We start from the raw sequence: 13626 nt of genomic DNA on the forward strand, positions 1-13626 counted from the left end.
GTTAACAGGTGCTAGATCAAAAAATCTAACTAAGGCCGGAGTTAGAAACACTGTATTAAAAGCTCCCAGCTTTTTTTCCATTGAGCAATGTCTGATCTGTAACGAATCTCTGTCAGGATCTAAATCACCACCGCAAAGCAGAACAAACTATGTGGACACAAACATATTTTCTTTATATACTAGTAGTTATCATGAGATTTTTCGGATGGTTTATGATACTCTTTTATATAAATGTGACTCATCTGCAAATTCTGGCCAATTGCTTAGCTTTACTTGCCAGTAGTCATGAAACGTCTTTCTATTTTTTGTTTTGATATTTTTCTACTTTTTCTAAGTATTTTTGAATGTAGTAGTTTTTATGATAATAGTTTTTTCATGATATATTTGATATGTTATATTTAATACATGCTTTTTTAGCAATGATCTTGATATTTCTAGGTTCTTTTAGGAGAGGAATATATTCCCCATGTGGAATATCCTCCAGCGTTGTACAGCTCTGCTCTGATTGGACCAACTTGAGTGCAGATGGTGATTGTGATCAATCATGCAGATCACATTCACCAGAGTGGTGATTGTGTTTGTCTCTATATTTAGCTTGTTCTGCTTTGTGAGGGGGATTTGACAATGCCTGATGGAGATCTATGCTGCTGGGAACAGCAGATTAATTCTGCTCTCAGTTAACATGTGCAGCACTCCAAAAGCACCAACAGCTCAAGACTCTCTGATCTCAGCTGAAGGCTCATGCCTTTTGCCAAAAAAGACTTCATCTGAGCCTCTTCAGGGCTGATTTTGTTGTTGCATATGATCTACAACCCGAAGTAGAGCAACTGCAGCCCAACCATGTTGATGAGCTTCGGGTGTGAAACGTGGAGCTGTGTGAATGTGAAGCTGGGTGGCTCTATAAAGAAACATGGTGGTCTGAAAGCTTGACCTTGTGAAAGGTTTATAACATAGCTGAAGTTTTTTTTACCCCCTCATATTTAACTTTTATCAGAGTTGGAAATTCCCACATTGACACAGACTTAAATAAAGAGAATGTAAATTTCCCCTGAAGCTGGATCATTTAGATCAATTGAAGAATCAAAGTCATCACACCTTTATTTCATCATAACTCAACTGTAAAAACTGAAAAATGTGTTTCATGTACGATGTGCACATAAACGGCGCTATTTAGGATTCATCCGATATTGAAAGGCATCCAACTCCCTCTTTGCCTAAAGGGACCACAGAAATGGCTGCCGCTGAATGTCTGTGGCTTCCCAGTGAGGAGCATCACCCTGTATGTGGAAGATAAACATTCCTCCTGCTCCCTTTGCTCTCCTCAACTTCTGGTCAAGATCCAATGTCCTCATCTTGTGAAATACAAGATTAATTTTGTTTGATAGAAGATCCAAACATAGTATAAATCCCGGCACACGAGGGACATAAGAAAGTCAGTTCTATGGGCAGCAGATGTAAAGAACTGCATGCAGTGGAACAAAAACTTTTCATGCAAGGTGGGTGGCAGGAGTTAACCACGAGGGACGACTTAACTTGCAATGTGTTCCACATTTGGATTAAAAACACATTTACAAGGGGTCAACAGAAAACACAAGTGGAAGTTTGTGGTGTTGCTTTCCAAAAATCTAGGTCGAAAGTTATGTGATGAAAAAAAACTTCTGCACTTTTCCCTTCTCACCACAAGAGGTCAGACTGCTCCCAACCAGATGTCTGTCATGATGACGAGTGGGTCTCAAATCGAGTTCAGGGGCCTGAAAGAGTCTTTGAAAATGAATACAGAGATCATTTTGAATATTTAGGATGGATTTCACAATTCTTGGTGATGGTCCCCATCTTTCAGAAGCTCAGAAATTATTTGGAAAAAGTACAACTTCTATCCAATACTGTAGCCATCTATCCCTAACCACTAGTGACCTGGTGGTGGAACATGACAGACTTTACAACCAAGTACCTCGATGTGCAAGCATCAACTGCTGAGTGAAGATGTGAAGTTGTGAAGTACACAGCAGTGAGCATTAGAAACTGTCTTGCAACTGTCCGTTTTGCAGTAAAAACTATCTGCACTATAATTTTGTGGAACGGTTATTTGCTGTGACGGTATCTGTCTGGAATCTTTGCTGGCGGTGCTTTTATTTTTCTACTACTTAGTGTCTCTTAAACAGGGAATAGTAAATCTATGAATGAGGGAGGGATTTCAGTCCAGACACAACCCTTTTTATGATTAAGACAAAAGACAATTTGACTGGTCAGCACACTTTCGCTGAAGATATGATTTAATGTTAAGACGTTTCAGGAAGAGTCCTTCTACAGAGTGCTGATCCGTAGACATCAGACCACACAGAAATGGTGGTAATACATAGGCGTTAGACATGCACCATGTGACACTTCAAAATATTAAAATGTAATGGAAATATTATGAAGTAAGGCTCTAAGTCATTGTGTAATCCTTTTCAAATCTTTATTCTCCTGTAGATTAACTTTTCTCATGTATTGGAATCTCTGCTTTATCAACAAAAATGTATGATTTAATTTCCCCTCCTCTTTTGTTTATTTTGTTTGTTTAAATGTGCCAATGGAACATGTATTTTACAATTTATATTATTCAATTAATTTATACAACCCTGGACTTTATGTGGGTTTCTGCTCATGCACAACCCTAATGCTAATTTTTCTTTGCCTCTGTTTGTTATTTCATTTTAAAAACCTCTTTTTCTTTTGAAGGACATGTTTGTGGATAATGTGAGAAGAAGTACCTTTAAGGGAAAATTTACTTCGATCAACACATTACTCACAGCTTTCTAATGCTCTGAATGCGGATGTCAGCGTCCAGGGTTTTGCCAACTTTATCAGCCCCATCCTCCCCTGCCCATCAGATAATCTTTCTTTGCCTCCTTTCTTTGGTAAATTTGTGAAAAAAAGAAAATAAAAGGTTTTAGAAAAGGTTCTAAACCATGGAGTGGCTTGGTTGCCATGGCAGCAGTATTTTCCCCAGGACAAGAGCCCTGGTTGCATTATCCAAGCATTCACACATTTCATTACAGGTGTGTGTGTGTGTGTGTGTGTGTGTGTGTGTGTGTGTGTGTGTGTGTGTGTGTGTGTGTGTGTGTGTGTGTGTGTGTGCGCGTGTGTGTATATGCATGTGTGTGTGTATGTGTGTAACAGAGCTAACGAGGTCACAGGAGTAGCATGCATGCTGGGTATAAATGTGAATGTGAGTTATTGAGGCTATATGTCTGAATTTTATTAAACTCAAATCCGTGAAAACTAGAAATTCCAAATTCATCTCAGAGTTCATGGAGCAGAAACATCCTAGTAACCATGAAGAGCAATAATCAGATTGTATCTTTTAGATACAGGAAAGCCACATTTCTGAGCATTTGTACTGATACCTTTACTATGAAGCCTTACTGTAACTGCAGTGGTAGAATATCTCTTACTCTATGTGACATATTTGAGTTTGTACTTTCACTACCATTTATTGCCATAGAGTGCCATGCCAGATTCATTTTTTTAAATTAGATATTGATTTTGAGGAAAACAATTAAATATTCTTTCATGTCAGGCATCAAAAACAGTATTGTTACATTTGTAGCAGCAATCAGGCATTATTTAGAAATGTAATGCAAGGTGTTGAAATTGTTCCCATATCAAAATAGCACTAAAATATGAAACAGAAATCTTTCCTCTGTCAGCAAGACCTCCATTGACAGTGATAGTCTCCTCCATAAAGTAGGATGGAGAGGAACAGTAGAGAGGGAGGAGAGTAGAAGAGAAAATTGAGGGGAGGGGATTCAAAATCGTCACCAAACAGGCATTCATGCTTTCTCCCCGATTTCTTCTCTCTCTCTCTCTCTCCCTCTGCCTCCCCTCCCCACATTTTGTCTGTGTCGCTCCCTCACCTCTATACAGACAAGTCAGCCAATGCATCAGCCTGCAGCTCATCTGGTATCCACACGTACTTTCCCCCTTTCCTCACTTCCTCTCTTCTCTCTGTTCCTCTGCCGGCTCGTTCTTCCTTTTCTGTCCTGCATTCCTCCCCTTCTCCCTCTCTTTTTCCCCGCGCCTCATCCTCCTCATCCTAAAGCCACCATGGTGAACAGATAACCGCCCGGCTGTCCTGACACCATGGGCGCCTGCTTCTGCAAAGGTCACAAAGGTCAGTGCCCGAATCCACCTGTTTGTGTGTCCAAGTCTGTGTGCGTCTGTTTGAGGGTCGGATCAACCCGCAGGAAGTGTGGACGGCGGCCAAGGAACATTTGAGGAGCACAGCTGTTTCAGAAAGTTACATCATGCTTTTGATTGATAGCTCTGTAGGTGAGAATCTAGAAGAAATTACGAGAAATCCCTAAGGCGATGACAAGCTAATGGATCAAATTTGTAGCCGGGCTGAAGTCCTTACATGTTTATTAACTGATGCAGAGCAGAAATGAAAGCATGCACCAAAAACTTGTTTTCATCTGCTCTTTTTATGCAGCTATTGTTGATCATATTGGATCTGTGGATATTGCTTTAGAAACTCGACTTCAGTAGCGGGAGATTGATGAGAGGGCTGTGAGGGATCAGTGGACAACAGCAGTGGCTTTAGGATGTGACATCTCCATCCAAAGCTATCATGTCGTGCTTGAGGATGTGACCTGGGTTGCAATTCTCTCTCTCATATGTGCTGTCTGTATGGAGCTTTTCTGGTTTAAAACAATGATGGCTTGGCTTGCAGCTGGGCCTCTTTCAGGAGGAACACAAGCACTAATTTGCACTGTCAAAACAAAGATCTAATAAAAAAATGAAAAGGGGAATTAAAGGTGTAGGCTACTAGCGTTCTGTGATACCTCTGAACAACAATCCTTTGTTGTTTTGTCAGTGCTTGACATTTAACATCACGTCACATTCTCACATTTTATTTTCAGCCTGGATCTGTGAGTCTCACAATATGTTGTGAGATAAGAAGTCTGCTTTTGTTCAGGAAGCGTCCCTTTTAACAAGGTGGAGGGTGTTGAGGGCAGCACTTTCAAGCTGGGAAGAAAGAGGGAAGGCAGCTGCGAGGCTTCTGGCAGACAGCTAAGAGAACAGCAGGAGTGTGTGCGTGTTTGTGTGTGTCTGTGTGAGTCAGGGTGGGATTTAACCCCATAATACCGGCGAGTTTGTTAATGAATCATGATGGATTTCTTGACCCGCTAACAGCATTTGATGAGGCCTGAGCCTCCTGTTGCTGTTGCGTATCCATAGCGACAGCCAATTGTCTTGACAATACCTCCCAGGGGAACCCCTGTAAATGTGTGTGTCCACGTGTCCACTGACCTTTCTAATGATGTTAATTCGCCATCGCTCTGAGCTGCGCTTCATTTCCTCTTGTCATTCATATGAACCTCATCACCATCAATTAAAAAGCAAATAGGCCGAGTGTGGGCTGGTACCAAGTTAACTGTGCAGAGAGGCTCCGGTTATATGATGCTCGGCCTCACTTGAACCCTGGGCGTTTGTCTCAACTGGGATTTGGCTTTAAGGACAATCACCTTTGCTAAGAAACACACACATCGACACACACACACACACACACACACACACACACACACACACACACACACACACACACACACACACACACACACACACACACACACACACACACACACACACACACACACACATAGAGCAAGAATCTAACACCAGCATTTGTGTGTTCGACTCCTACCAGAGCTCCACCATCCCATGACAGCACGGCAGGACCAGACTGAGGAGGTGCAGCCGTCCTCTGTCAAGGTGAGTAAAAGCCCTCACCTTGACCTTATAGGTTTTTGTCTGACATTTGCCTTTTTCAGTGTCTACCTTTGAAAGCAACAAGTATTGACTTCTACAGTGTTGGTTCAGCAGACTTATAACATATGTCATTCGAAAAATAGTCCCTCTAAAAACTGTTTGATACGGTGTTCTGTAAATGATTAGGGAAGCTATTTTTGTTGAATTTCTTAATCAAATTGTTAATGCTGAGCAACAAAACAAATGTCTATTAATCAAAATTGTATTGGGGTAGGGGAAGAAATCTCAGAGACAGATACAACAAATTATGTGCAAATAAAATCCAAACAACTGCATTCTTAATACAATAAGAGATCATTTTGAAAATATGTTTTTTTTCTGTTATTTGGCTGAACCAACGCTTTAATTGTTTGCCGTCACAGTTCTGCAGATTGAACAAAAATGAAATGAGCAGAATATTTAATGTTCAAATAACCACATGTTCACATTGGAAGTATTTCAACACAAACAGCATGGCTCAGATTTCTCTTATAATTTAGCCAATTATCTGCCTATGGTATGTTTATTGCACAGTGATTTATGTGTAGCTGTTTGGCTCCATTTTATGGTTAATATCTCTTTCACACATAACATGTTCAGTCTGCTCCTCAGCCAGGCTCTATCACACTCTCCTCCTTACAGGCTTCTGGAGTGAAATTACCAACGTGATTAATCAGCTTTCTCTATAATTGCTTATTTCAAATAGTAACACCTGCTAATAAATTGAATGGCACAAGTATTTGACATATTCTCAAATATTGAAAAAAAACATTTGGACTTGTTACTTTAGGTTGAATCTGTGTATCTCTGTACTATTCTAACTATTGTTTACGTTTGCTGTGCTTTGCTGCAATGTAGATAAAACGCTCTTTTCACAGCAGACATTTTGAAAGCTATTGCTGGGTAAACACAGGTATAATTAATAATATTAACTATGGCCCTCTTCCATTTAGGTGGGCCTGGTATTGTGCAAGCTGGCTCACTGAAATTACTTTGTCACACTAAATAGAATGGGACTTTAATTAATTGTATTAATTACACCTGTGTTTACCATGCCATGACATGTCAAAATAGCTGCTGTGAAAAGGACCTATTTCATGTAGCATTAGCTCAAGTAGGCCTATAGCCTTTACATTTCAAGTGTCTCCATCAGTATTGCATCAGAGGTTGATTAAATATCACTTGTTTCAAATGTTTGTGTAAGTAGAAAAAAGATGAACAAACTTACAACAAATTATTTCAGAGTTATTATTTTGTATTTAAATGTTTGATGCTGAGCTAACAGTAGCTAGTTTTGCTAGCTAGCTGGACAGCCAATAGCAAAATAAAGAGACAGTTGAGTTATTACATACTTTTACTAAAGTAGGATATGTTTGACGGTTTGTGAGCACTGGATGAATTATTTACACTCAGCACTGTTAATAACCGTTTTATTTAAGCTACAATTTAAAGCAATACGAATAGAATAAATGGTAAACCTGCCAAACTGTGTCTTACAATCATTATTTAATGATACACTTGCAGATTTAGTGGTATTAAATTAGATTTGCTAAACATTCGTTAAAGAAAGATTCCTTTTGTTAAAACGTAAAAGTAGCAGTTTCATGGAAGGACCAAGACCTCTTTGGGTTTGCAGTGACCACACAACTGGCAACAAAGCAGTTCAAAACAGAAAGGGCCTTAATTTGCCCAAGAGACCGCTGGGTTTTTCCCAATTTTCTCATTTTACATTCAAGTGACTTTATGTTGAATTTTATCGCCTGTGAAATCTAATTTAGAATGGTTTCCATCACTTTGAAGTGGAACCCTCCACTAATGTGTAAACATGTGCTTATTATAATCCCATTTTGTTTGCAACATCTTTGAAAAAAGCTTGAAGGTTTACTTTCAGATGAAAAATACTAAACCAAGGGGAGTGTATTTGCAGTGCAGTTTCTGGTTTGCTCCTATGTGAGATAAAAAAATCCCTTTGTCACTCAAAATCACATGTCATCAATGCTAAATTATAGCTATTTTCTTAGATTCAACTGGAGAACAAGCCTTTCACCTTCCATCAATGATAAGTATGTGATATTCCCCCTCTTCTTGTTCATCACATTGTGCAGGATGGCCAGAATCCGTCAAACGGCAGTGTGTCGGATAAAAGCAACGCCTATGATATCGGCGAGCTGGCCACCTCCTCTTTGATAGGTGAGACAAACACACACACAAAAACATGAACAGGCTTAGTTCATGTTGTTTTTCATTATCAATGAAACATAAGAGACTGGGGAAACGGCAAGCTGGGAAATTGCGTTAGTAACCATGGAAGGTTATTACTGTAATTTCCCTCTTCCTTCATACCCTTTCTCTCTCGCACAAATGCTCAAATGCCAATGTACTTTACCCATCCAGACATGAGTAAACAGTCTGGTACAAGTACACACACGGTTCATTCTCCCAATACATTATTTAATTCATCTTTGAGTCTGGCTTCCTTTTCTCTTCACGTTGGTCCCTCCTACTCTTTTTCATCCCCTTTTCCCAATCTCCACTGCTTCCCTCTACGGGAGGTTAATTATCCCACTTAATGTGTTATGCCTTGCTGAACTTTTCCCAGCGAAAGCTCCTTCATTACACCGACACATTGATTATGAAGGCTGTGAAAACCTCATGAATATGTTAGACGAATATAGACATTCAGGCAGAGAGCTGAGGCTGACACCTGCTTTGGGAATGACAAAACTGATCCAATAAAAAAAAAGCTTTTTGACATTTACTCAGAATGAATCACTTGTCTATCATCATTTAAATTGGCGTAGCAAGTTCTGTAGAGTGGAGCAGTCACAAAGGCGGATTTCTGCTTAAATAAGATCACACTGCGGCAAACTTTATTATTATTACAAATATAATAACATTTAGAGGAATATCATGCAGACATTATTGCTCATTTATTCTTCTTGTATGATGCTGTTTGATAGATGTATCAAGCTGATATGATTTTATCAACAGCAAATGGTTAAAAAGACACGCTGGCGGCACGAAGAAACTGAAATGAAACAATTAGATTCCCTTAACTCAATAGAGTTGGACTGAACAAATGAGTTAATGACGATTTTGTTAACCTAACAGCCTAGTAGTGAGAGTACACATTCAAAGTGTGTCTTGAGAGTGCAGGCTGACTAGCAGTTGTTGAGATATACTGCTTCTGTTGACGGACTTAGTCATGCTAACGCTGTGGCTCAAGGAAGGATGAAGCCTTATGATCCCCTGACTTTTCCTTTTTGTGCCACCAGATGAAATGTCTCAACAACTGTTGGATAATTATAATAACAGATTGTAACAACTTTGGTGATACTTTAACTTTTCATCTGCTGAGAATGTCAATGTGTCAAATACTCTGATATATGACTAAATACAGGCAATACTAATGACATTCCCATCAGCCTGAACATTGTAAACAAAATAGGCTAATGGTTAAATTGTCCTTCATGTTTTCAACACGAATGACTGTAATGTAATGTAATGTAATGTACTATGCTTCATGTACGAAGCAATGAAACGGTTCAGTTGCAGTTATTTTGTTCAGTTAAGCTCGTATAATGAGGATCACTTTTGAGTGTTCAGCTCTGTTTTTAAAATACTCCGTTCCGGTAAGCAAAACCAGAGTGACGTAGCGCGGCCTTGTCAAGGGGCAACCTCTGGAAATGCCCAAAAATGCAGTTCCTCAAATGGTGACTTGAGGCTGACTCCAAAGGCGGTTCAATCCACATAGACGCCCCATGTTAAAATGCCTGGTACAAAAAAAGGTTTTGGTCTCTATAGGTCATCTTAAGGGTGCACTACATGCCCTGACACATTTATAAGAATAAACCCTTAGAAAATAAACTGTACCTGTATGTTTTTGATATTAGCAGCCTTCTAAATCCTAAGGTTTTTTCACCTGCTTGATTTGCTTTTTTATTGGTTCACTCTACCACAACTTGAAATAAACACTATATTTGCATGCAAACATGCAAAATACAGTTCTTACCAATTAGACCCCCCTTCAGAATGTGAAAAATAGTTGTTTTCTAGAATTATTCCTATGATGGCTGGTAAATAACAAAGCTCTGAATGCAACACCTACACTCTTTCTTTGTTCATCCCCTTTTTTCCTCACAACAACAGCAGGCAGTGTTGTCTCACAGTATGCAATATATGTCTATTTTTGTCAAGGGACTTATTATTAACGGATTCTGGTTGCATTATTAACTGTTACCCAGTGTTGCAACACGATAAACAAGACTGAGAAATCCTGTGACATTTGTCACCATACAGTGTTTTTAATACTCTTTTCTGTCTGCATAAAAAAATCAACAGAGAAATATTTGCTAGCATCTGTCCACTGCACTCAGAGGCAAACATCAAACACATGATTAATCTGAGCATGGGGTGGGGTGGCAACCTGATATCATCTGGTCATTTTGACACCACACTGTGGACAATAAAGCTAAAATAGCAAATTTTGCGGTGTGCACATAACTTTAATAGATGCAAACAAAGCTTCCTCACCATCGAGTGTCAGCCGGCACAGTTTTGTTTTTCACTCTGTTTCAATATCGTTTCACTTTCACCTTAAACTTTCCTCCTTGTTCCCTTTTTCCACCTTTGCTCTTTCAACCTTTGCTTTTTTTGTCCTTTCACATCTGTTTTTTTTTTCCTGTTCTGCAATATGACCAAGGTATCCTGTCCTGTCCCTTTTGCTTCAACTCTTAATTTCCCTCAACCTTTCTACCCTTGTCTCTTGAGATTCTTTCAGTGCTGTTGAAGTGGTCTGTAATCAACAAGAAAATGTACAATTCTCTCAAAAATCCCCTTGGGTGATGTCATTTTCAACTTCAGTGGAGCTCCTCATCAGACTGCAGAAACGCCTCTTTCATGTTTCAGGTTATGAAACCTGAAACATGAAAGAGGAGAAAATGTTCACCTTCAAAGTCTGAATTATGCTAAAAGTGTAGAATTTCTTCTCAAGTATAACAATTTCATTACACTCATTCTTTCCCTCTTTGTGTCTTCTTTTTCCATTTCCATATTCCTGTCCCTTAATGTGACATTTTTTTCTTTGTTCTCTATCACCTACTGTACACCACTTCATGTGGCCTATCACTTTAGCTTTTCCTTAAACTGTCTCCTTATATCCTCTGCTACCACACTTACTGTATGTCCATCTAATCTGTTTTATCATGATGCAGCCCTCCTTCTTTTCCTCTTGTTTAGGTTTGGTGGCCACGATAAAGGAGCATATCACCAAGCCGACTGCAATGGCCCAGGGGCGAGTCGCTCACCTGATTGAGTGGAAGGGTTGGGGTGGAGGTGGCGAGGCCAGAGGAAGCAGGGTTGGTTGGAGCGGGGCCAGGGGTAAAGGCGGAGGAGGATGGGGGGGGATGGGGACCGAGCTGCATGAGGATGAACAATTCTACTCCCAAATGACGGATGAGATCAAGGAAGCTCGTTTCGCCGCGGGTGAGTCAAACGATATGATTAAATTCAAGAGAAACAAGTGGTGGTCGGTGGAGATGTAGTGGAGCTCAGATCCCTGTGGGCTTTGTTTCTGTTTGATTGTCTTGTGCAGAGAGAGCGTCTACAATCAATAGCCCTTAAGCTGTGCCATGACTGTGACTCAAATCTAGAGCACCTATTCAATTTCCCTTCGTTTGTGACTTCTGAGAAAAAAGAACATTAAACGTGTTTGTTTCACAGGAGTAGCAGAGCAGTTTGCCCTGGCCGAGGCCTCCATGAATGTGTGGTCCCTGAATGACAGCTTAGAGCAGCCCTCCACCAGTTTACAAGGTTGGTAATTTAAAAGTGTGTCACTGAAGCTATTGCTCTGAAATGTCTCTGTTTATCTTAATGCTAGATTTTTTTTATGGGGTCTACTGCAAACTTTTCAGATCTGTTCTGTCTGAAAACAAGTGAACCAAAAGAATAAAATGTGGCATTTCTGCTGCGTTAGTCTCTGTCTGGATTTGGCTGATTATAATCTCAAAGACCAAACAGACAATATCAATAACTGCTGGAAAACTTAATTGATTTTATGTATAATGGAAATATTTATAATAAGATATGTTATACAACATGTTAAATGAAAATATGGACATTTTTCAAAGACCAGGTTGGCACTAACCCACAGGAGCGGACGAATCATGAGCATGATGTGTGCATCAGTCAGATATTTAGATTTTTTTAATTTTGCTGTAATGTCACAAAGTCTCTTGGCCCAAGAGTGAAATTTCTCCACTTTTGAAGCACTACCATGAAATTGTGTACACACATTCATAGTCTCTAGAGGATGTCACCATGGCTTGTCATCAAGCTTAACTGCAATAAAAAATAACAACCATATTCTAATCAACCTCAACCCTATTTTGATCTTAAAGGGGACATATTATGCGAATATTTAGGTTTACACTTGCATTTTGGGTTTCTGCTAGAACGTGTTAACAAGCATTAAGGTATAAAAACACATCATTTTTCACATAGTGTCTGTCTGAATATACCTGTATTCAGCCTCTACCTGAAACGCTACATTTAAGCTCCATATTGTATCAGCTTTGTAGGAAACTCACTGTATTTCATTGGATTTATAGTCCTATGTTATCTATATTAAAAGCTACATGCAGCAGCTGGTTCAGAATAAATGACACTACAAGTCAAGCACTAAGAGCATCTCCACTTTTTCTGGAATATGCAGTGTTTTCAAGTAGCAACCATTTGACTAATACTGTTATTATCCCTCCTCAGCTGCACAAAGCCACTTCTTGTCCCAGTTCCTGCTGGATGGTGGAAGCCTCAGCGTTCCTCAGCACCTGTACAGCATCCACGCCCAGACCTATGGTGACAACAGAGCGGCCAACCTGGTCTGTCCGCCAGTGGTCCAAACCATTTCCCCGACGTCCAACACCCAGCAGGACAGAGATCGTCCCCTTGGGGACAGAAGCACTGCGACTGCAGAGGCTGCTGTCCGGCACGTAGACAGCAGCTCGCTATCCGAGGATGACGTTTTTTATAACTAGGCTTAACAGAAAAGCAAGCCAGCAATCTTGATGGCAATCTCTAAAACAAGCCCTACAGAGGGGACTCGAGTCCCATCCACCAGCAATGGCTGATCCAAAACATAAAGGCAGACATCTGTGAGGTATCTCGAGAGGCAGTTCCCTCAAATGGCTGTTCTGGAGAGGCTTCAGCGCCTGGTCCTCAGATTCAAAGACTGCAAATTGTATTTTCTCCCATGTTGAGGCGTGTACTTTTGTGAATGTACATAATTCCATTGTTAATTTTAATTTTGTATTCAGCATACAATAAAACGCTAGAGCAGTATGAGTGTAGAAAAAAAAGAACATGAAGATGTGTCTTCTTTGAGGTTTCTCACCTGAATCCAGAGAGAAGAAGTCTGTTGTGAAGAATGCGTAAACCTAATTATCTGTCTGGGTCTCATCTATAGCTATTATTCACACTTTTCTGTCTGAGAGCAACAATGCAGGAGAAAATGCAGAGGAAAGTGCAAAAGAAAACAAGTGTAGAAAAGCAGAGAGGGAGAAGGACACAGAACCCATGACTGTGCATGTGGTTGTTGTGTATGTCCTCATGTATGTCAGCATGGCTGTGTGTTTGAGTGATGGTAGGAGATTGAAGCTGTCAGTGTTATTTGTCATTGTGTTTCTTTCAGCATGGGTTTACACATAATGAAGCTGCACCGTGTGGTGCGTTGTGGCTGTTATCTCAGTGTATCTCACAACAACAGAACAAAAGGCGATCACATCCATCATGAAACAAAACCCTTAAGTAGAACGGACAACTGATTTGAACCCTAGG

The 13626-nt window shown here is 40.0% G+C and overlaps 1 protein-coding gene across 1 annotated transcript; it reads left to right on the plus strand.

The window, feature by feature from the left end:
• The first annotated feature begins 4112 nt into the window (after nt 1-4112).
• Nucleotides 4113-12827, plus strand: fam131c (family with sequence similarity 131 member C). The gene is made up of 6 exons (XM_054610000.1): nt 4113-4156; nt 5693-5757; nt 7899-7983; nt 11032-11277; nt 11515-11604; nt 12556-12827. The coding sequence occupies exons 1-6, from the start codon at nt 4126-4128 to the stop codon at nt 12825-12827; spliced, it is 789 nt and encodes a 262-aa protein (XP_054465975.1). The 5' UTR covers nt 4113-4125.
• Nucleotides 12828-13626: the final 799 nt, after the last annotated feature.

The sequence above is a fragment of the Anoplopoma fimbria genome, chromosome 12, assembly GCF_027596085.1.
Source record: "Anoplopoma fimbria isolate UVic2021 breed Golden Eagle Sablefish chromosome 12, Afim_UVic_2022, whole genome shotgun sequence".
In the NCBI taxonomy this organism is placed as follows: domain Eukaryota; kingdom Metazoa; phylum Chordata; class Actinopteri; order Perciformes; family Anoplopomatidae; genus Anoplopoma; species Anoplopoma fimbria.

Bases quoted from the DNA above. Each gene is read 5' to 3' on its own strand.
- fam131c (XM_054610000.1), top strand. From the start codon at position 4,126: ATGGGCGCCTGCTTCTGCAAAGGTCACAAAG. The intron at 4,157-5,692 runs GTCAGTGCCCGA...GACTCCTACCAG, and splicing joins CTTCTGCAAAGGTCACAAAG to AGCTCCACCATCCCATGACA. The intron at 11,605-12,555 runs GTTGGTAATTTA...ATCCCTCCTCAG, and splicing joins GCCCTCCACCAGTTTACAAG to CTGCACAAAGCCACTTCTTG.